The sequence below is a fragment of the Equus asinus genome, chromosome 2 (assembly GCF_041296235.1).
Source record: "Equus asinus isolate D_3611 breed Donkey chromosome 2, EquAss-T2T_v2, whole genome shotgun sequence".
NCBI lineage: Eukaryota > Metazoa > Chordata > Mammalia > Perissodactyla > Equidae > Equus > Equus asinus.
Window position 1 is genome coordinate 105,390,415 of NC_091791.1, and position 20,398 is coordinate 105,410,812.

Sequence of the window (20,398 nt, forward strand, 5' to 3'; positions counted from 1 at the left end):
GCAGAGCCTGGCGGTAGCCCACGCACGTCGGGAATTGTTGAGGAAGAGAGGTCTCTCCTAGGCAGATTGACTTTAAGATGCCTCTTACAAATATAGTCCACTCACTCCTGACCTCTCAGCTTGGGGTCGGGCCCTGCATCCAGCTGCCCATCCAACCACATGGCCGTTCACAGTCCTGTTCTACTGACGCAGGAGAGCTCTCTGTCCAGATCCTCAGTGACTGGGGGAATTTGGAATGCTCTCCACTGATGCCTTAGCATAACTCCGTGTGACCCTGGGAAGCCCTCTGAGTCACCCACAAAGGACTCTTGCTGTCCTCATAAAGGTGACCCCCGAGGAACCCAAGCCTGTGACCGGCACTGGTCTCATTAGGGTGAGTGTCAACACAGAAACCCACAGGCCCCAAAAAAGACCCAGAAAGACGTTCAATAAGAGGCAGCCACATTAGTGGCTGATGGAGCAGATCGATGCCTGTATGGGCACAGGGCTCAGTGGGCCACATCCCTTATCCTGGAGGTTGACTGTCTTCAGCATCTATTTCACCCCGTCACAGAGTGGGTCTGCCTCAGCAACTTCCATCTCATAGATTTAGGCCCCATGCCTCCAATGTTGTTTCTTCCTGGAAGGAGGAAAGTGGCTTAGGGGTCAGAGGGCATAAGAGAAGGAGAAGCACTGCCCTTTGGTAAAGAGAAAAAGTCCCTTTGATGGGGAATGGGCAACCACCTGGAAAAAACGTATGCAGCCAGAGCTATTTCCAGCTATAATTGACTCACTTTCATCTGTCAAAATAGCATTAAGCGCCAGTAATAAGCCCTTTAAACAAACAGGCTGTTAATCCTGAGATCGCATCATCCTCCTTCACAGGAACTCCCGGGAGGAAATACTGCAGGAGAGACGGACGGGCGGGCCTCTGATTTTAGCAAGCGGGGAGGGTGGCTTCAGGGGCCTTGGAATGGATTTCTGCCAACGGCCCTCTCCCTCTGTGGAGCCAATGGGCCTTAGAGGGTGTGAGGTCCAGTAGGGCATTGCTGAAAAGGTGGGCAGCATTTGTAGTGAGAGGAAGGGCTTGTCTCTGTCTTGGTGGGAACTTAGCTGGTGTTTACTGCAAGAGGAGGAATGGGCTGGTGAGGGATGCAGAGCAAAGCCACATGAGAAAAGACCAAGGGCTCATGGAGAGGAAGGCTGAGGAGGGACCTGGCCAAGAGGCAGTCTAGCCTAGCGTCAAAAACATGGGCTTTGGGGGTAGATACCTGGGTTCAAAGCCCAGCTCTGTTACTTGGTTGTGTGACAACCTTGAACAGGTCACTTGACTCCCTGAGCCCTGCTTTCTCTGTCTCTACTCTGGGGAACACTACCTACATCCTGTGCTGACACAGGAGAGACTTCCGATCAGTCAGCTATGGCTACTGGAGTCATGGCGGCTGCCTCCAACTGCCAACCAAGGGAGTAGACTTGTCCTAAGACTCAAGATTTAGAAGTAAAGCCAGAGGGTGGAACCATAGGAGGAAAGTACATTTAGGCTCAATTTGATAAAGGATTCTGTAGAAGTCAGAGCCGTGGACTAAGTCCAATTCACCTGTCGGGAGTTCTTCACCTCAAAGTTCCAATGCGGACTGTAGTTTGCAGAATCACCTTGTTTCCTTATTTAAAAATCTATTGTCCAGTAAACCCCCTGTTTGTAGGGTGGGAGGGGATGAACCTTTTTTATTGTAGTAAAATATACACAACATAAAATTTACCGTGTTGATGCTTTCTATATAGGTCAGTAGTGTTAAGTATATTCACATCGCTGTGAAACAGATCTCCGGAATTTTGTCATCTTGCCAATCTGAAACTCTATACCCATGAAACAACAAATCCCCTTTTCCCCATGCCTCTAGCTCCTGGTGACCGCCATTCTACTTCTGTTTCCATGAATTTGGCTACTTTAGATACCAAATATAAGTAGAGTCATATAGTATTTGCCTTTTTTTGCTACGGGCTTATTTCACTTAACATAACGTCCTCACAGTTCATCCGTGTTGTAGCGTGTTTCAGACTTTCCTTCCTTTTGAAGGCTGAATAATATGAATAGTATGGCTATGCCACATTTCGTTTGTCTATTCATCCATCTACACACGTTTGGGCTGCTTTGACCTCTTGACTATTGTGAATAGCGCTGTTATGAACATTGGTGTGCGAATATCTCTCTGAGACCTGCTTTCAATTCTTTTGGGTATATACTCAAGTGGAATTGCTGGATCATATGGTAGTTCTATTTTTAATTTTTTAAGGACACTCCATACTGTTTTCCATAACGGCTGCACCATTTTACAACCCACCAACAGTGCACAAGGGTTCCAATTTCTCCACATCCTCACCGACACTTGTTATTCAATTTCTTCACATCCCTGACAACACTTATTTTCGTTTTTTTCTATAGTAGCCCACTTTAACCCCCTTTTTTTTTTAAAGATTGGCACCTGAGCTAACAACTGTTGCCAATCTTCTTTTTCTTCTGCTTCTTTTGCTCCCCAAAGCGCCCCAGTACGAAGTTGTATATGCTAGTTGTGAGTGCCTCTGGTTGTGCTATGTGGGACACCACATCAGCATGGCCTGACAAATGGTGTCATGTCCGCGTCCAGGATCCGACCCAGCGAAACCCCAGGCCGCTGAAGCAGAGCGCATGAACTTAACCACTGGGCCATGGGGCCAGCCCCCCGACTTTAACCATTTTTAAGTGTAAAATTCACTTAGAAGAAATTCACTCTTAGAGGAAAATCTTTATGACCTGGGTTTGGCAATGATTTCTTAAGTATGACACCAAAAGCACAGGCAACAAAAGAAAAAATAGGTAAAATGGACTTCATCGAAATTAAAACTTTTTACGCACCAAAAAGACAATATATCAAGACAGTGAAAAAAAACCATGCATAGAATGGAAGAAAATATTTGCAAATCATATGTCTGATAAGGGATGAATATCCAGAATATATAAAGCACTCCAGCTCAACAACAAAAAAATCACACAACCCAAATCAAACAACCCAATTCAAAGGACTTGAATAGACATTTCTCCAAAAGAGGCACACAAATGGCCAATAAGCACATGAAAAGATGCTCAGCATCACTAATCATTAGGGAAATGCTAATCAAAACCACAATGAGATACAACTGCATACCCACTAGGATGGCTATTATCAATTTAAAAAAAAGGAAAATAAGTGTTGGTGAGGATGTGGAGAAACTGGAATCATTGTGCTTGCTGGTGGGAATGTCAAGTGGGAATCAATTTTGAGACACCCTAGTGTCTTCATTTTGCAAATAAGGAATTTGATGCCCAGACATGATGGGTGGTACGCATGAGTCACCCAGCCGGTAAGTGGCGCAACCAGGAGCTGAACCACATTATCTAAGTCTAAGGCAATGCACCAGATGCAGCAGAAATTCGCACCCATCCGGTACTGGATTTGGGGGCCCAATGAGCTCAGTGGGCTGGGAGATGCCACAGTGGAGAAGTGGCATCAGGAGACCACAGTGCTACAGTGTTAGCAGCACACCAGGACTCCATTTGCGCACACAGTCACTCTGAGCACAGGGCAGCTGTCCCACCAGGCAGAACAAGCTGAAAGGTCAGAACACCTCAGGGGCCCCCTAGACGCCTGCTGGCACCTAGGGCTTGTTTCAACAGTCCCGTTGAAATCCCAGTTGAGGTTCTCAATGTCATTTGCCCCTTGACCTCGCCTTTGCCCTCCCTGATTTTCCTGACTGTGCCTTCACATCCAAGCCATCTTTCAGAAGAAAAGCAGCCGCCCTCAGACAGCACCCGTGCTGAGTGCTACCTGTCCTGAATGCTGCTGTGGTGGCTGGAAACGCCCTAGACATGTCCATATACAAGTCAGTGTGCCCCTAGGGCTGGTTTAGTGTCCCAAAGCCATCCATTCATGGGGAGGACACTGAGATATTCTATTAACGGCAAATAGGCTGGTTGTGAAGATGAAAAGAAATTGATTGTATCAATCACCTCTCCTGGACCCCAGTGCTGGTCATATTGAGTCCACCTAGCATATGGCAGAGCCAAGCTTCATGTCACGAGACCTAGGTGACGATGGTGTCAGTGCGCCTGAATGAACCATCTCCCAGCACACAGCTGTGATTGTTAACCTACTCCTTATTACTAACTGTTGTAATCCTAAGTGCCATGTGGCAGGGACGATGCCACTTCAGGCTGCATCCTGTCCCTTGCATAGTGCCTGAGACATGATCTGATGACTGGCCGGGGGCTCCCCAGTGAACTCAGATTTAAAAGGACATGTAGGAAAATAGACAAGGGGCACAAATAACGTAGCTAACACTTCTGTGCCAGACACCATGCTAAGCATTATCTCATGTAATGAGAGATCTACTACCATTATGCCACTTGAACGATAAGAGAATTGAGCCTCAGGGAATAAGTAACTTGTACACAGTCAGTGGCCGGTCAGGGACACATCCAGGATTCCTCCCTTGCTCCTGATCACCACCCATTTGCCTCTATTACACAGCATCAGGAAATAGAGAGCTCCTAGAAGAATAATGTCAGGAAGGCCAAACCAGCATGAGTTTGAGCTTATGAAAATATTAAGAAAAACAAAAAGGGCTTTTTGTGATTCAAGTAAGAAGAGCCAAAACGATAAGGGCAGGTGGTGTAGAGGCTGCAAAAAGACAGATGGCAAACGGAGTCCTTGCTCCTGTCCTACACCTCTCCTCTCAGCAAAGATCAGTCTTTTACCTGGTTAGGGTAACGAGGACTGTGATATCTTAAGTCCTACTTCACTGCTCTAAACTAGCGGTTCTCAGCATGGTCCCCGGACCAGCAACATTAACATCACCTGGTACTTGTTAGAAATTCAGAGTCTAAGGTCCAACCCAGACGTGCTGAATCAGAAAGCCTCGGGGTGGGGCCCAGCACCCTGTTTTAAGAAGCCTTCCAGGTGATTCAGATGCACAGTGTAAGTTTGAGAACCTCTGCTCTCAACAAAATCAAGACCAATTAACATCCCCAGAGAAAATGTGCAGAAAGATCACCAAGCAGCTGGTCATGATCTTCTCCAAATCATGCAAAATTGGAGAAGGGCAATCTGGAACAGGCCATCTTTGCCCTGATTTTCTAAATATGGGGAGACGATGGATACCAGTGAGCTTGATGGCAACCCTAAGCCAGAGCTTAAAAAAGGTTTTCATTCCCGTGGCTCATGAACACCTAAAGATGGAGAAGCGAACATCAGGGATTAGCTCAGTGGAAAATCCCAGGGCACATTGTCCTGGTTTGCTTCTCCGAGGGAGGTTGTAGACAGGTAGCCCAGGGATGCCCATGGTCATTTTCTACCTTGATTTAAGTCAGCTACTTTGACAAGGTATTTCTTGAACAACATGGAGAACTGTGGGATCTGATTGACAATTCAGGGAATGAAAGTTAGCAAACGTTAACTTTCTTTTCAGAACCTTATAAGACAGATGCTATTTTACTCATAAGGAAACTGAGGCTCAGAAATGTTAAGTAAATTGCTCAAGATCACTCAGATGAGGAGAAGGGGGATTGGAATCCACATGAACAGGTTTCAAAAGTCTCTACTCTTCCCACCGCCACCCCTCTTCCCATATCCTTGACAGACAGACTGACCACAGATAGACTGACCACTGTCTTTTGATCACTGACACCCAAAGGATGCTAATTAATTCCATTAATGTTGACTTGATGGAGATCTCTAGGAACCTGCCACCCACCTCCTATCCTGCCAACTGTCCCTATTTTTACCAATGCCTTAAATGAGGGCATCAATTGTCTGCTTAGCAAATTCACAGCTGACATAACTTTTGGGGGATTCCCAGTATTAGGGGCTTCAGAGTTGAATCCACATTTCTTTTGACAGGCTGACACAATGAGCCAATCTAAGAGGAAGAAATTTAATATGGGCAAATGCAAGATTCTGTCCTTAGGTTCTAAACAATTGCACAGGTACAGAGGGATGAACAGTACTGACCGTCAGCCTGTGTGTGGTTCCTCAAAGGGGTAATATGACCTTAGGTTGCAGCAATGGACATATATCATGCTGGAGAGTCAAGGAGGTCAGCAATGACCTTGGTCAAGTACCTCTTAGAGACTCACATTCAGTTTGGGGTACCAGGCTGGAAAGGGGCCACAGTGACAGAGAAATTTGAAAGTTGAAAGGTTTGGGCAAAGAAGCCTCCAAGAAGTATGAGAGGAATCTTTCTTCATTCAGCAAATACATGTAGGCACCTAGAGGGCTCCAGGCCGGTGCTGGGGGAATCCAAAAACCAATAAAACAAGGCTCCTGCCCTTGAGGGGCTCACGGATTTGGCCTGCGAGCTTCCAGGTGTAGACGTAGGGTTGGGAGAGGATCTACATGGAGTCAGGTTTCATCCGGACACTGGGAAGAACATTCCAACGAATAGAGATCATCTGAAATTTGTCTCTCAGTTCTGGAGGCTGGAAGTTCAAGATCAAAGTGTTGGCGGGGCTGGTTCCTTCTGAGGGCTCTGAGGGGAGAATCTGTCCCAGGCCTCTCTCTCTGGCTTGTAGACAGCCGTCTTCATGTTCACATGGCATTCTTCCTGTATGCTTGTTCCGTCACCAAATTTCCCCGGTTTTTAAGGACATCAGTCATACTAGATTAGGGGCCCCCCTAGTGACCTAATTTTAACTTGATTACCTCTGTAAAGATCCTGATCTCCAAATAAGGTCACATTCTGAGGTACTGGAGGTTATGACTTCAAAATATGAATTTGTGGGAGAAGATATTTGCAAACCATTTATCAGATAAGGGGTTAATATCCAAAATATACAAAGAACTCATATAGCTCAACAACAAAAGAACAACCCAATTAAAAAATGGGCAAAAGATCTGAACATATATTTCTCCAAAGAGATATACAGATGGCCAACAGGCACATGAAAGGATGTTCAACATCATTAACTATCAGGGAAATGCAAATCAAAACTGCAATGAGATATCACGTCGCTCCCATCAGAATGGCTATAATTAACAAGACACGAAACAATAAGTGTTGGAGAGGATGTAGAAAGGAGGGAACCCTCGTACACTGCTGGTGGGAGTGCAAACTGGTGCAGCCACTATGGAAAACAGTATGGAGTATCCTCAGAAAATTAAGAATAGATCTACCATATGATCCAGCTATCCCACTGCTGGGTATTTATCCAAAGAACATGAAAACACAAATGCATAAAGATAGATGCATCCCGATGTTCATTGCAGCATTATTCACAATAGCCAAGACTTGGAAGCAGCCTAGGTGCCCATCAAGGGACAAATGGATAAAGATGTGGTATATATACACAATGGAATACTACTCAGCCATAAGAAATGATGAAATCTGGTCATTTGTGACAACATGGATGGACCTTGAGGGTATTATGCTAAGCGAAATAAATCAGAAGGAGAATGTCAAATACCGTATGAACTCACTCATAAATAGAAGATAAAAACAATGACAAACAAACACATAGAAACAGAAATTGGATTGGTGGGTACCAGAGGGGAAGGGGGAAGGGAGGAGGATGAAAGAGGTGATTAGACATGTGTGTGGTGATGGATTGTAATTCTTTGGGTGAACATGATGTAATGTACACAGAAATCAAAATATATAACAATGTACACCTGAAATTTATATAATGTTATAAACCAATGTTACAGTAATAAAATATATACATATATATATATATATATATATATATGAATTTGAGGGGACACAATTCAACCCATAACATTTGGGCTAGATAGCCGTCTTTCCCACTCAGAGATTCTTTGATTCAGCACACCTGTGCTAGGAGCATCTCTAACCACTGCGCACTCTCGAGATCCTTGCCCACCTGAGACTGTTATGGGGCTGGGCATTGCAGGGAGGGGGCAGCGTGGTGCAGAGACCCTGAATAGAAGGCCTGCCCTTCAACTCTCCCTGCCCCCTGTCCCCTGTCCCCTGTCCCAGCCTGAACAGCTCTTCCAGGGAGCTTCTGGCACTGCCTGCCTGTAGAGTGGCACAGTGCCCGGGCTGGCTGTTGGCAAGGGAGGTGAGCAACCGAGAGGAAGGAAACCCAGGCAATTGAATATGGCCACGGGAAGTGGGAAACTGGTCAGCAGCTGGTAGTAAATGGTTCTAATTCAATTACAAGGGGAAGGCTGTGACCCACAGAAAAGCAGACTGGCCCATTCAGCCTCCCAGCCCACGGGCCTGGTGCAGAGGCGGCCAGTGAATTGGTGCTTAATTAGGCACCAGGAGCGCTGAGCCTCAGCCCTAGGACGGCACTCATCCAGCAGGTGTCCCTGCCAGGGCTGGAGCAGCAGATCAGCAAAGCACACCCTACTGCACGTCAGTGGGGATCAGAAAGCTGAGGGCCGGAGGGCAGGCCGGGGGATGAGTGAAGAAGCATGGTACAGAGAATAAGGCCAGAGGCCAGCGCAGGCTGGAGCTCCCCCTCCCAGACATGCCCATCACGATCCAAAGAGCATGTCCCTAGGGCCAGTCGAAGGAGCTGTGGGCCAATCTCCTCCAGTGGACATGGCATGTGGAAGTGTGTTCCGTGGTAGTGTTACATGGAAAAGAAGAGGGAGTGTTGCGACACTGAGGCACAAATGGCATTGGGTGATTTTTAATGGATTGTCTATTTTTTTAATAACAATGCACATAGTAAAAAGAGGCTCCAAATTGTATAAAAGGGTTTAAAGTGACAAGCGAGCCCTCCTTCACAGAGGCAGCGTGTTAAACTGGTTTTCTGTGTGTATCCTTCCAGAAATATTTCCTTTTACACATAAGGGAACGTGTTTTAAACACTGCACCTTGCTAACTTCTGGAAATTATTCCATATCGACACACACCACCTCACTCTCCTTCACAGCTGCCTGGCGTTCCACTGTGTCTGGACCATAATTAGTGTAAGCAGAAGCCATTGGTGGGCATGTGGGTGTTCCCAATCTTTCGCTGGTGTAATCAGTGCTACAGTACCCATCTTGTACTCATAGCTGCACACGTATGTGCATCTATATCGTTGCTTTTTACAAGCATCATTGCTAAAAAGAGATGGATATATGCATTGTTAATTTTTATGTATATTGTCAAGTTGCCCTCCTTCGAGGTAGGTACCAATCTACACTCCCACGCTGATTATTGAAAACACCTGTTTCCCCATAACCTCACCAACGTGATGTATTATCAACATTCGTTGTCTTTGCCAATCCAGTGAAAAACGGCATCTGATTGTTGTTTGAAATTGGATTTCTTTAATTTGGATGAGGTTGAATATAATTTTTTTTCCTGTGTGGAGTAGCATCAGTTTAATTTCCAGAATCCAGCCAGAAGGTTTAAGTCTCAATGAAATGGTCTTACTAGGTCCATGCTGGACGGAGGTGATACCTGTGCGCGAGCAGGGGTCTCTGGAGCCCCTCAAGTAACCAGCATCGTGTTTTTTCCGCCTTTGTCTGGCAACATGCTATCTAGGATGCTGTTAGCCTGCCTCTCACATGCGCAGACCTGGTGGCTGCCTAGGAGGGTTTAGAGTGAGGCCAGCCTCCTTCCCATCTCCTGCCAGTGCCCACAAATGGAGCCACTAGCCTCTGCTTGCTCGTTTTTATTCATTGCTTCATTAAATAAAGATTTGTGAAGCACCCACTTCGTGCATGCACTATGCTAGAATCTGGAGCTATCTAGAAGCAAGTCAATCCATTTGCTCACAGAATTTAAAATTGTTGGGGAGGTGAGAGACAAGTAAACCAGTAATTATAATGTAGCACGATAAACGCTATGATAGGAAAAGGACAACATATGGGACACTAAACCATCCAGGGAGGTCCAGGAAGACTTCCTGCAGGAAGTAACACTGAAACTAAAACTATAAGAAGGGGTTGTCAGCCAGGAGACATGGGAGGCAGTGGTGTCCTGGGAGAAACCAAAAAGTTCTTCATGGCAGTGTGGCTGTGCACACCAGGTGGTAGGAGCAATTTTAGTCCAGATCTCAAGGGCTCTACAAGCCTGGCTGAGGCCCCTGGATGTTATCCTGTGGACTCCGGGAGTCACGGGGGAGGTTTTTGGTGGCACGGTCATACTTGAGGTTAGCTGGCTCACTTGAGTGAGAGCACTGGCTTGGGTAAGCATGGAGGCCTAGGTACCAGCAATCAGCCAGGAGTATCACCAGGGCTTGACCAGCTCTGCTCTCCAGCCCCAAAGTCTGAGACAAAACCCCCAGTGCTCCATGACCACAAAGCTGGGCAGCCTTGTCCTGAGGTGTCCCCCAGGATGCCAGAGCCCTGAACGGTGCTCCCAAGGAAAGGACAGCACTGGGCTATGGAGCCCCCAGATCACCCAAGCCACTGATGTGGATGATGAGACCAGGAGTCAGAGAGTCCTGCTCCCGGCTTTGCTGCTGAGCTTGCACAAAGTGTCACCAAGTGTCCCCTGACAACCACCTGTGAGGCATTCCTGCTCCTAAGGACATATGAGCTCTGTCCCACAAAGAGCTTTTACTGGAGAAAGCCTTTTGGTCCCTTGTTCCAGAAGTGGCTGCCACCGTTCTTGCCACATACCGAGCCCAGGAATCCAGGAAGAAGGACAAATGTGCTTTTTGAGATGATTTTGGCAATCCTCATTTATTGCTGTCCATGCTCATAAAATACAGCGCCTAATCATCTCGGCAATGGGGGTAACCAATTTGAAAAATAATTACTGCCTTCTTTGAGATTACTTTGCCTCCTAATTAAAATCTCAAGACTGGGATATTAAAGGTTCATTGTCAATACAACGTCCCGGATGCACCCAGCTAACCTCATTTGGGAAGGCAAAATTAATTAGTTTGTGTTTTAACACCCAGCTGTTATCCTAAGGAAAGAAATAGTCTACAAGTCAGCCACGCACACAGTCTGTAAATTGGCCAGAGCAACGGAGGAGATACAAAAGAAATCCAGAGTGATTTGTTCCTGCATAACTCAGTCAGCTTCTATCACAAGCTGCTCATTAAACAGTGCCCCCGTGTTGCTGTCAGACATCGCTCAGGAGTTCTTGTTTACCCGTGGAGACAGAAGAGGAAATAAGTGGGTCCCTCCATGCCACCAAGCTCTCAATTCATTCTGGAGCCTCGTTGGCTGTTTACACCTTTCCCAGGTGGCGATTCTGGGTGAAAAGCCTGGCGCCAGATCTGAGAGGTTGGGTGTGTCTGTTCCTGGTCCAGCTGCCACAGTGACAAAGCTGTGCATGCTGCTAGCTTCCTCCTTTCCTCTCTACTTCTTGCCATTTTTCAATCCAATTTGAGTCAAACGTTTGCTGAGCGCAACAGAAGCCAGGATAATCAATTCTAGACCATGCTACACTAACAAAGCCCAACCCCTCATGGTTTAGCACCACAGAAGTGTATTTCCGGTTCTTGCAAAGCGTGATGGAGGTTGGCAGGGGCTCTCTTCCAACCAGTGATTCAGGGATCGAGGATTCTTCTGTCTCAGGCTGATGCCATCTTACAGGAGGCTTTGAAGTTCTCCGAGGCAGGGGAAGAGGAAGCCAGAGGGCCTGTTCTTAAGGAATGTTGGCCCAGAAGAGATACATCTCCTGTTGCAACCTATTGGCCAGAACTGGTCACATGACCCCAGTGCAATAACAAAGGATGCTGGGAGATGTAGGAGAACACATGGAGTATTTGTTGAGTGCTGCTATCTCTGCCACAGGGCCTTGGCTGCACCACACACCGGAACCAGGTGCCTTTGAACCCTCTACAAAGGAGTGCAAGGCAGGCCCCCTGCCACGTGGGAGACCAACCGCTACCCTACTGAGTTATCAGCCCCAGTTGATAAGCACAATAGGAGAAGTAGAAACAAAGCTCATGACAGTAGGTGGAAGGGATGAACTCAGTCTGAGCTGGGAAGAGGGTGGAACAAAGGGAATATTTCCAGGAAGATGTGATTCATGTGCTTAGTTTGAGGGGAGAAAAAAGAGTTCACCAAGAGGACATGTTGGGGAAAGACACGTCTCCGGGGAGGGCACAGCACGTGTCTGTAACCTCAGACCCACCCATGAGCTATTTCTACCACTGATGAAGCTCTTCCCTCCCTGTCTCTGGGCCTAGCATTGCAGGCCTGAAGAGAGAGTCATTTCTGAAACGCTGCTAAAGTCTTACTCTCAGAAAAGAAACAAACCACAAATCCGTTATATGGCATGTGGCCGGCGTTAGGGCTTGAATTTGCTCAGGGAATGAACTGAGATGCTCTCGTGTGGGGTCACTGCCAGTGTCTCATGTGTCCCTGGATAGTGTCAACAGCAGCTGTAGCCAGTTCACTCCTAGCCCTGACCCTCCCAGAACCACCGAGGAGTGAAAAAGGCCCCAGATCCAGAAGCAGGAGGCGCATGTTCCCCGAGCTCTATCTAACCAGCTGCACGAGAAGTTTCCCTCTTCTTAGGCAAGTCACCACGGACTCCCATGTTTTCCTCTATAAACTGAAAAAGGACCAGTTGAATCCAGGAGCCTTATGGGTTACCCACAGACATGGTCTGTTTGACTCACTCAATAGGACCTCACATGGTGTTTTAAAAAAAAAATTTAATTAGTTGCCAACATTTAAAAATTTGGCGCATTTGCATAAAAATCCAGATTTCTGATACCCTTGAAAAAATCAGATAATTTGGCATCATCATAACGGACAACAATAAAACTGGCTGCTCCTTTAGATGCCACAGTCCCCCCCACTCCTTATTGCCTTGGCAACAGTGAGGCCAGGTGTCGGTTCTCCTTACACACGTCCCAACTCCTAGCTCGCTCTGTCATAAGCCCCTGCCAGGCCTCTGGGCTAAATGAGTTCTCCACGCCCAATCGTCTTTAAAACTCCACGGCTATTGCTTACGCTTACTCTTTTTCCTTCTTTTTCTCTAAATATGTCTCATTCTTGGGTTCTTTTGGCAGAACCAGCTACCAGTGAGAGCAGAAGTTCATAGCCTTGGCTGCATTTGAATCGCTGAGTGAGGTCTTAAAAATCCCAGTGTCAGGCTGCCCCTGGAGGTGGGACCCAGGATCTCTTAAAGCTCCAGACGATTCCGTTGTGCAGCCAAGGTTGAGAACCACTGAGCTAGAGCTGAAAATGCAAGGGAGTAGCTCAGGAGGGGGTGAGCTCCCCGTTATTGGAGGTGGTTAAGCCAAGGTAGATGAGCACTTTGCCAGGATGCCTCCTACATATTAGCTGTGATTAGGCTCCTCAGCAATGCGGGGAAGAAATGACAAAGGTCTGCAATGTGTCCACAGATGCTTTTTCCTTTTATTTTTCTATTGTGTTTGCCATCACTGGAACCATTGTTCTATATTCTCTGCCTTTGGCCCCTCCATCTGATTCTGAGTTGGAAAATTCAGCTGGAGGGAAGTTTTCTGGCCCAGAGAGGATGAAATAGGAGGAGGTGCAAGGAAAGGGGTTTTCAGCTAACAGACTTGTGAAACAGCGGTTGTCCCGGGGGCCACCCGGAGGGAGTTCACGTTCACTCCGGGAGCCTGGTGTCCATCAGCAATGTCACAGGGAGATTCAGATCACCCCAGCCCGAAAGACGGGTAGGGATGGGAGGGAACTGTGAAATAAGTTTCATTATATCAAATATCACATGGTTTACTGAAATTATATGGGTTATTAGGAATCTATGACCTTGTCTGATGCCAAGGATAATGCCTCCTCCAAAAAGTAAAGGATTTAAGGTTGTCTCTCTGAAATGTTTTGGGACTCCCATTTGGAGCTGCAGAAGGACCCTCTTGCAAAAAGAAGGACTTACTTGAGCTTCTAGAAAAGCTGCCCGCCCCCCAAACTTTGAATAATGTGAAACAGATTCTCTGCTTTCAGTAATATGTACGTGTTCTGCCTGGCATGCTTTTACTTCTGGCATGAATTTAATTGGTATGTTTGACTATGAAGTCACACACATCACCATGCTGAGGGGTCCTCAGGAACTGTGCTGGCCTGCGCCTCTGGTGGGGAGTGGATGTTTTTCACAGTGGCAAATGGCAGCACATGGGGTGGAAGCCCATAGGGTTTGAGGACAGAAGAGCATGGACAGTGTGTGGTGTAGACACATAGTAGTAAGGAGTTTGTGATAAGGAATTACATCTTTCCACCAAGGCGTATGCATTGCATATAAAGGGGTTCAGCATAGGATAAGTAGAACAAAGAGGTTGGACCACACATCCCAGTGAGTTCTGAATCGAAGCAGGAGAAGAAGCACAATTGAAAGCAGGAATGATGGCAAATAGAATGGATGTCCCACTCCTGGAGAAACTTCTAGATTGTGTTGCAATTTGGAGGATCTCTTGGTGGTCCTCTTGTCTGTGGCACGTCATTGCCTAACTGTGAAGAACTAGGTCCAGCTGGGAGAAGTGACTTGCTCAAAGTCCCACTGATAGTTGGTGACAGAATGTCACTGAAACCCAAGTCTGATAAGATGCTTAGTTCCCCGGGGCCTCTGTTTCTAGCCTGGGAAATGGAGATGGTTCCCTCCTCACTGCGTTCTTGATTCGGGTAAACCAAGACCCCCTATGTACAGAGGTAGCTCAGCGCCTCTCTCAGCACAGGGACCCTTCAGCCTAATGCCATGCTCTTCCCACTTCTCTGCATCTCCTCTCATTACCCCTGACAGATTCCTTGCGGCAGGAAGTGGGGACTCTCATTTCAGAGGTGGCTACGCCAAACACAGTGACATGCATTGAGAAGACAGAATGTGGCAGAACTCAGCCTCGCAGGGCAGACAACTGTCTGGTGCCCTCTCAGCTCTTCAGGGAAGCCACTCATGGTCAGAGATGAGCAACCTGCATCAGAGGGTGGGGGTCCTGCAGACAGGGAGGGGAAGGCAATTCAATGATGCCCAAGAGGCAAGAAAGTCGGTCCCTGCCAGAGTCAGGAATAGCGATACAGATGCAAAGGGAAGCACAGTGGGACCCCTGCAAAGGCGAGGCAGTGGGCACCATGCGAGAGTCAGACCTTTATTGGGGGTCAGCACACTGTAGCCAGAGCACCAAGCCTGGCCACACCCATGGGTGTTGTCTGTGGCTCTTTTGTGGTAAAACAACAGAGACCAAGAGTTGCAATAGAAACCGTTTGGCTAAAAAGCCAACAATATTTACCATCTGGCCATTTACAGAAAATGTGTGCCAGCCCCAGCCTTAGATTTCAGCAGGCCTGAGCTCCAGTCAAGGTCCTACCCTTTCTACCTAGGTGACCTTGCACAAGCCACATTCGTCTCTGAGCCTCATTTCTGCATCCGTACCTATTTTGTTTCCATCAAATCATGTATGTGAAAGCACACAGCATAAGGAGCTGTGGTCGTCAGTCCTCCGTGAAGGGAACCAGGAATCAGTCGCTTGATTGGTCTCCACGGTTCCTGGAGTGGCAGGAGGTGGGCTGTGGGGCGGGCAGGCAGGATAAAATTTTCCTCTTCCTGGAAAAGGATATTTCACAAACCCATGTTTCTTTCTTGTTTCTTTCTTCACTCTTTTTTTTTTTTTTCAGATATTGGCTGACCAACAAAGTCCACATCAAAAGACCCACCACCGGCCTCTTGATGTACACTCTGGCCACTCGTTTCTGCAATCAGATCTACCTCTATGGCTTCTGGCCCTTTCCGCTGGATCAGAACCAGAACCCCGTCAAGTACCACTATTACGACAGCCTCAAGTACGGCTACACCTCCCAGGCCAGCCCCCACACCATGCCCTTGGAGTTCAAGGCCCTCAAGAGCCTGCACGAGCAGGGGGCTTTGAAACTGACTGTCGGCCAGTGCGATGGGGCCACGTAAGGTGGGCGTCCCGTGAGACTCAGTGGCTCACATTTCCTGCCAGCTACACCACAGGCAGATGGGAGTCGGGGTGGCACAAACTATAGAACAAGCAGGCTAGTGGTTTTCTTTGTTCAAGTGTAAAACAGTGACCAGAATATATATATCTATACCTGCATATATATATTGACCTGAGTATTTATAACTGTGTGGTGTTTATCTAGCATTAGGCAGATAAGCCACAGGAAGAAGGTGTGGAGAACCCACTCGAACTGGATTGAAACTCAGTCCATCTTTGGGGGCAGAAGGACTTGACATGAAAAGAAGTCAGTCCCATGACTTTGAATGACTAACTGCCTCCTGGCTTGGAGGGATCTTTGGGCTCATGGTTGAATGGAGAGCCACCTGTTGGGAGCTGCCCCGAGCCTCTGGGAAATGTGGATTCTGGGTGAGCCGAGACCCAGAGGGGACAACTTAACCCAAGTCTAAAATGGTGCTGTTCATGGAGGAGAGGGAGGTTGGAGCATTCAGCTCAGCAAAGGAGCACAGGGACACCAAGAAGCAGAGGGCACGTCACAGCTGAGGACCTTGTCCCACGAACTCAACTGCCCACGGGATGGATCACAGTTGACTCACCTGTCCCCGATGGGCCTCCACAGCTATGGAGAGAAGGCTAGAGAAGACACGATGGATAGTTCATCTTCTGCCTTAGCAAGAACCACCAGGAACCTGGGATGAAGCGGGCAGATGCCACTGACAAGCTGGGGTGTTCCAAACCGTGTTTTTGAAAAATCGTGACCTCCTGCTAAGGGTTGGCCCTCCACCCCAGAATAAGGCAGAAGGGTGTCCAAAATGTGGTGGTTGTGGTGGGTGTCCTTTAAAGCAACTTGAGTCTGCTAAGGAAAAAGGGCCACTGAGATTTCATCTTCAGAGTTAGCCTCCTTCCTGCCCTGTTAGAATGTCACATGGGGGACTGTACCGTCTCCTTCTGCCACCAGGGAAGCCACAGCAAAAGCTTGAAAGGGCACTGCAAAGATAAATGTCATCCTTTTAAAAATATATATGATTGCCTTTCTGGGTGCCAAAACCCCAGAGTATGAGACTTGAAAGAATGTTCAGCATCTCACTCCATTTCTCTGCAACCACGCTCTCTGTTTCCTTTCTGCATTGCGCACTCCACGGGGCCTTGCAGCCAGACTGCTGTGGCAATGTCACTTTCTTGTCACTTTTCTATCCTGATGGTCACACTAGCTGGCACTGAGCTCCAACACTGAGATTTTCAATTCTGCAGGGAGAGGCTCCCGTGTCCACCCCCACCCCCCTCTCCCCACAGAGGCAATGATTTTAGAATTTTGCAAAGTCTTTTTTTTCCCCTATGAAGATTAATAGTTAAGACTTTTTTTTTTAACCCAAAGCCAAATGCAGTATCCAAATACTGGACATAATCTCCCTGGGGAAATCTGGGCTCAGTGCCAATAACTTAGGGGCTGAAATCACAGGTCACATATAGACAAGCATGAGCCAGCTTGATTTGTTAGATGTGTTCCCTCGCCTGATAAATAACAGTGTTTTAGAACATATTTGAAAGTTAAGTAAAAAACCATTATCTTGAAGGTGAAGGGAGTTAAGAAAAGTAATCAAGATCTGCTCCCAAGCATATGAGACTGGACATAATTAATCAACGGCAATTCAGAATGGGACGTTTGGTCTAAACTAATGGCTGATGGGAAGCGAGTAGAGGCGGCGGAAAGATATTCAGACCCGTTAACCCCACATGCGGAAGCTCCGGCTCCAGACCAGTTACACATCTCTGTGTTTCCTTCCTTGTTCTGGATGCTGGAAGTTTGAGATTTGGGGTTTGCATTATAAAATGAATATTTAAAAAAGCAACAGCTCTAACCGCCTCTGTGGGAACTAAGTGGTTTGGACTCCTCACAAGAAGCGGAAATAATTAGTATCGTATTTTACACTTCTCCAGAGCCTTTCATGTTGAGGATCTCAGAGGCCTTGGAAGACGTTTAATTTCTGAAGCTTGCGGTGCCCTGGGTAGCACGCAGAATTGTCAACAGGGCGTCAGTGGATTAGCCAAGGTCTTGGGTTCCAGGACGTTCCAGTGGTGAGTTCTGAGGGGAGCCCTGAGGTCAGGTCCGTCCACCTGCCCGCACCCTCCCTGAGGAGTTTAAGGGCCAGAGCTCTTTGGAAAACATGGTTTGCTTTCTCTCCCATCTTGGTTCCTTCAACGGAAACGCATGGCAGTTGAAGTGGAAGGAGCCCTTACAACCTGCCTTCCATTTCTCTCCGGAGAAAGGCTGGAGACCCAGGTCAATCCACCCGTCACCATCCCCCACCTCGTGGGTCCTGAGCTGCCACAATGCCTTGGCCATGTGATGGCAGGAGCTCCAGGGCCCTTGGCTTCCCTCCCTCCTCGTCCTTCTCCATCTCGGCACGCACAGTGAGGAAGCGGCCTGGCCTTCCCTGGAGTTAGAGCTGTTTGAGTGAGGGTCCACTGCAGCCTCTGGCATAGGCCGGCCAGCCTCAGGTTGCCCTGAGGAGTCCCAGCCAGCACCCGGTACCCCGATCTGCTGCCTTGTAATTACAGTTGTCACAGGCATCCCAGGAGCAGGCCATAGCCAGGTGACCCTTTCAGTCACCTCCTGTTGACCTTCAGCCAATCCTCAGGCACCCCACCATCACCCACCCGGAAGTCCCTCAGGCGTTCTCCATTCGCCTCAAGCCCCCATACGACGCCCACCATCAGCTTCCTCCTTCGCGGAAAAGGTGGAGCTTCTGAAATGAGGCCTCTCCTCAGAATCTCTTGATCTCTTCCCTCTTCTTTCACCTTTTTCCTCCCATTTCGAAGGAAGCAACGTCTGTCCTCTTGCCAGAGACATTTTCTCCTACCCCTCAGCCACTCCTCTGCCCTCTCTCCTATCTGTCCATCAACGCACACTCGTTCCACCCACCCTGGCTCCTGTGGACTCTTCCCTCACCTTCCCTTCACCACAGACCTGGGAAGGGGTCTCCGGGCTTGCTCTGCCTTTCTTCCTGACCGCCTCTCAGCCTCCATGCCCCCAGGACCAGCAACTTGGGACTCTCTGTGTGCCCATGTCCAAAGGCCCCTTCTCATCACCAGCTCTCTGCATCACCTGGCTCTACAGTGACCCCTCCTGGACACTACCTGTCCCCTTGGTGGACAAGACGCCATGTTCTCATGGTCTTTCTCCTCCCTTCCCAAGGACTATTTGTCATTTATTTATATATTTATTTATTTATGTATTTATGATTTATTTATTGACACTCTCACCTTGATCCAAAAACGAGCCGAGGTAGACCTGACATTTCCCTCTCTCCTCCTTGCCCCACAGCATAGCCGTTGCCCACATTGGCGTCCTCTCCTCTGCCTGTTTCATTACATCCCTATCCTCTCCATTAGCAACCTCACGGCCTTCCTTGGGATCCACCCTCCGTTCTTCCAGCAGCCCAGCCCCTCTCCCCAGTTCCCGGCTCAGTCTGCACGCTGCTCACTGGACATTCACCCCTCCTGCTCCTGCAGCGCCACAAACTCAACACATCTGAAGCCGAATTTATCGCCTCTGCCTCCCCTTCCTCCTCCTTGTTCTGTTAGAAGACCCATGACCCTCTCAACCGTCCAATTCAGAGACCCTAAAGTCATCTTCCAACTCTCCTCCACGTACTCCCATGAGCACCACCCTTGCCTTCTTGTGGTGCAGCCAATTTCAGCAGCTGTCTCCTCCCCCCGCTCCCCCAAGCTTTCCTCAGGAGTGCTTGCACATTCTCCAGTCCATCCTGAACATGCATAAGCATTTCCATCTCCAGCCATTCACAAACTTTTCAAAGTTCCCCTGGCCCACATTAATGTACAAGTCTTCATCCTGACATTATAGACCACCCAATAAGGCCCCATTCTTCCTTTATCTCCTGCACCAGTCCATCTAGAATAGTGTCATTCCTGGAAGGAAGGGGTGCCCAGTTTTCCTGTCTCTGTGCCTTTGCTCTTGCCCTTCTCATCTCCCGGAACACTCTCTTCTATTTCCTTCAAGGCCCCGCAGAAACCACATCTTTCATGACGCCCTTTCTGATCTACCAACCACTGGGATCTCTCCCTCCGCTGAACCACCGTAGCACTTTATTTGTCCCTTTCTCATGGCACTTACCATATTCTGCCTTGTATTATAGTTATTGTGCACTTGTCCTATGACCGTTTTTAGATTGTAAGCTCGCCAAGGGCAGGGACTGTGTTTTCTTCATCCGTGTCCATCACAGCACCGGGGGTGGTGCATAGCACACAGCAGTTGCTCAATAAATGTATGTTGGATTAAATCCTTAATACCTGTCATGGGCCATATAATTAATGAAGTCATTTTGCATCTATAATATCACGGGAACCTCCCAAAAAATCATGTGAGTCGGACAGACACAGAAATCATTATCCCCATTGTGTAGGTCATAAAACTGGGGCAAAAAAACCACGTGAAGCCACATAGCTCACGGGCAGAATTTGCACCCACATCTTCTCATCCCCGCTCCAGGGCTTTTTCTGTTAATCCTTGTGGTTGGGTCACTGTAAACTGAAAACAGACCCTAAGCATCATCCTGGCTGCCATGG

General features: G+C 47.9%; 1 protein-coding gene across 1 annotated transcript in view; it reads left to right on the top strand.

Annotated features, from left to right (window-relative positions):
- ST8SIA2 (ST8 alpha-N-acetyl-neuraminide alpha-2,8-sialyltransferase 2) overlaps positions 1-20,110 on the top strand; it is a 67,255-nt gene extending 47,145 nt beyond the window's left edge. The window contains exon 6 of the mRNA XM_014842519.3: positions 15,507-20,110. Coding sequence (XP_014698005.2) covers positions 15,507-15,792 — 286 coding nt within the window. The 3' untranslated portion in view covers positions 15,793-20,110. The remainder of the gene's footprint in view (positions 1-15,506) is intronic.
- Positions 20,111-20,398: the final 288 nt, after the last annotated feature.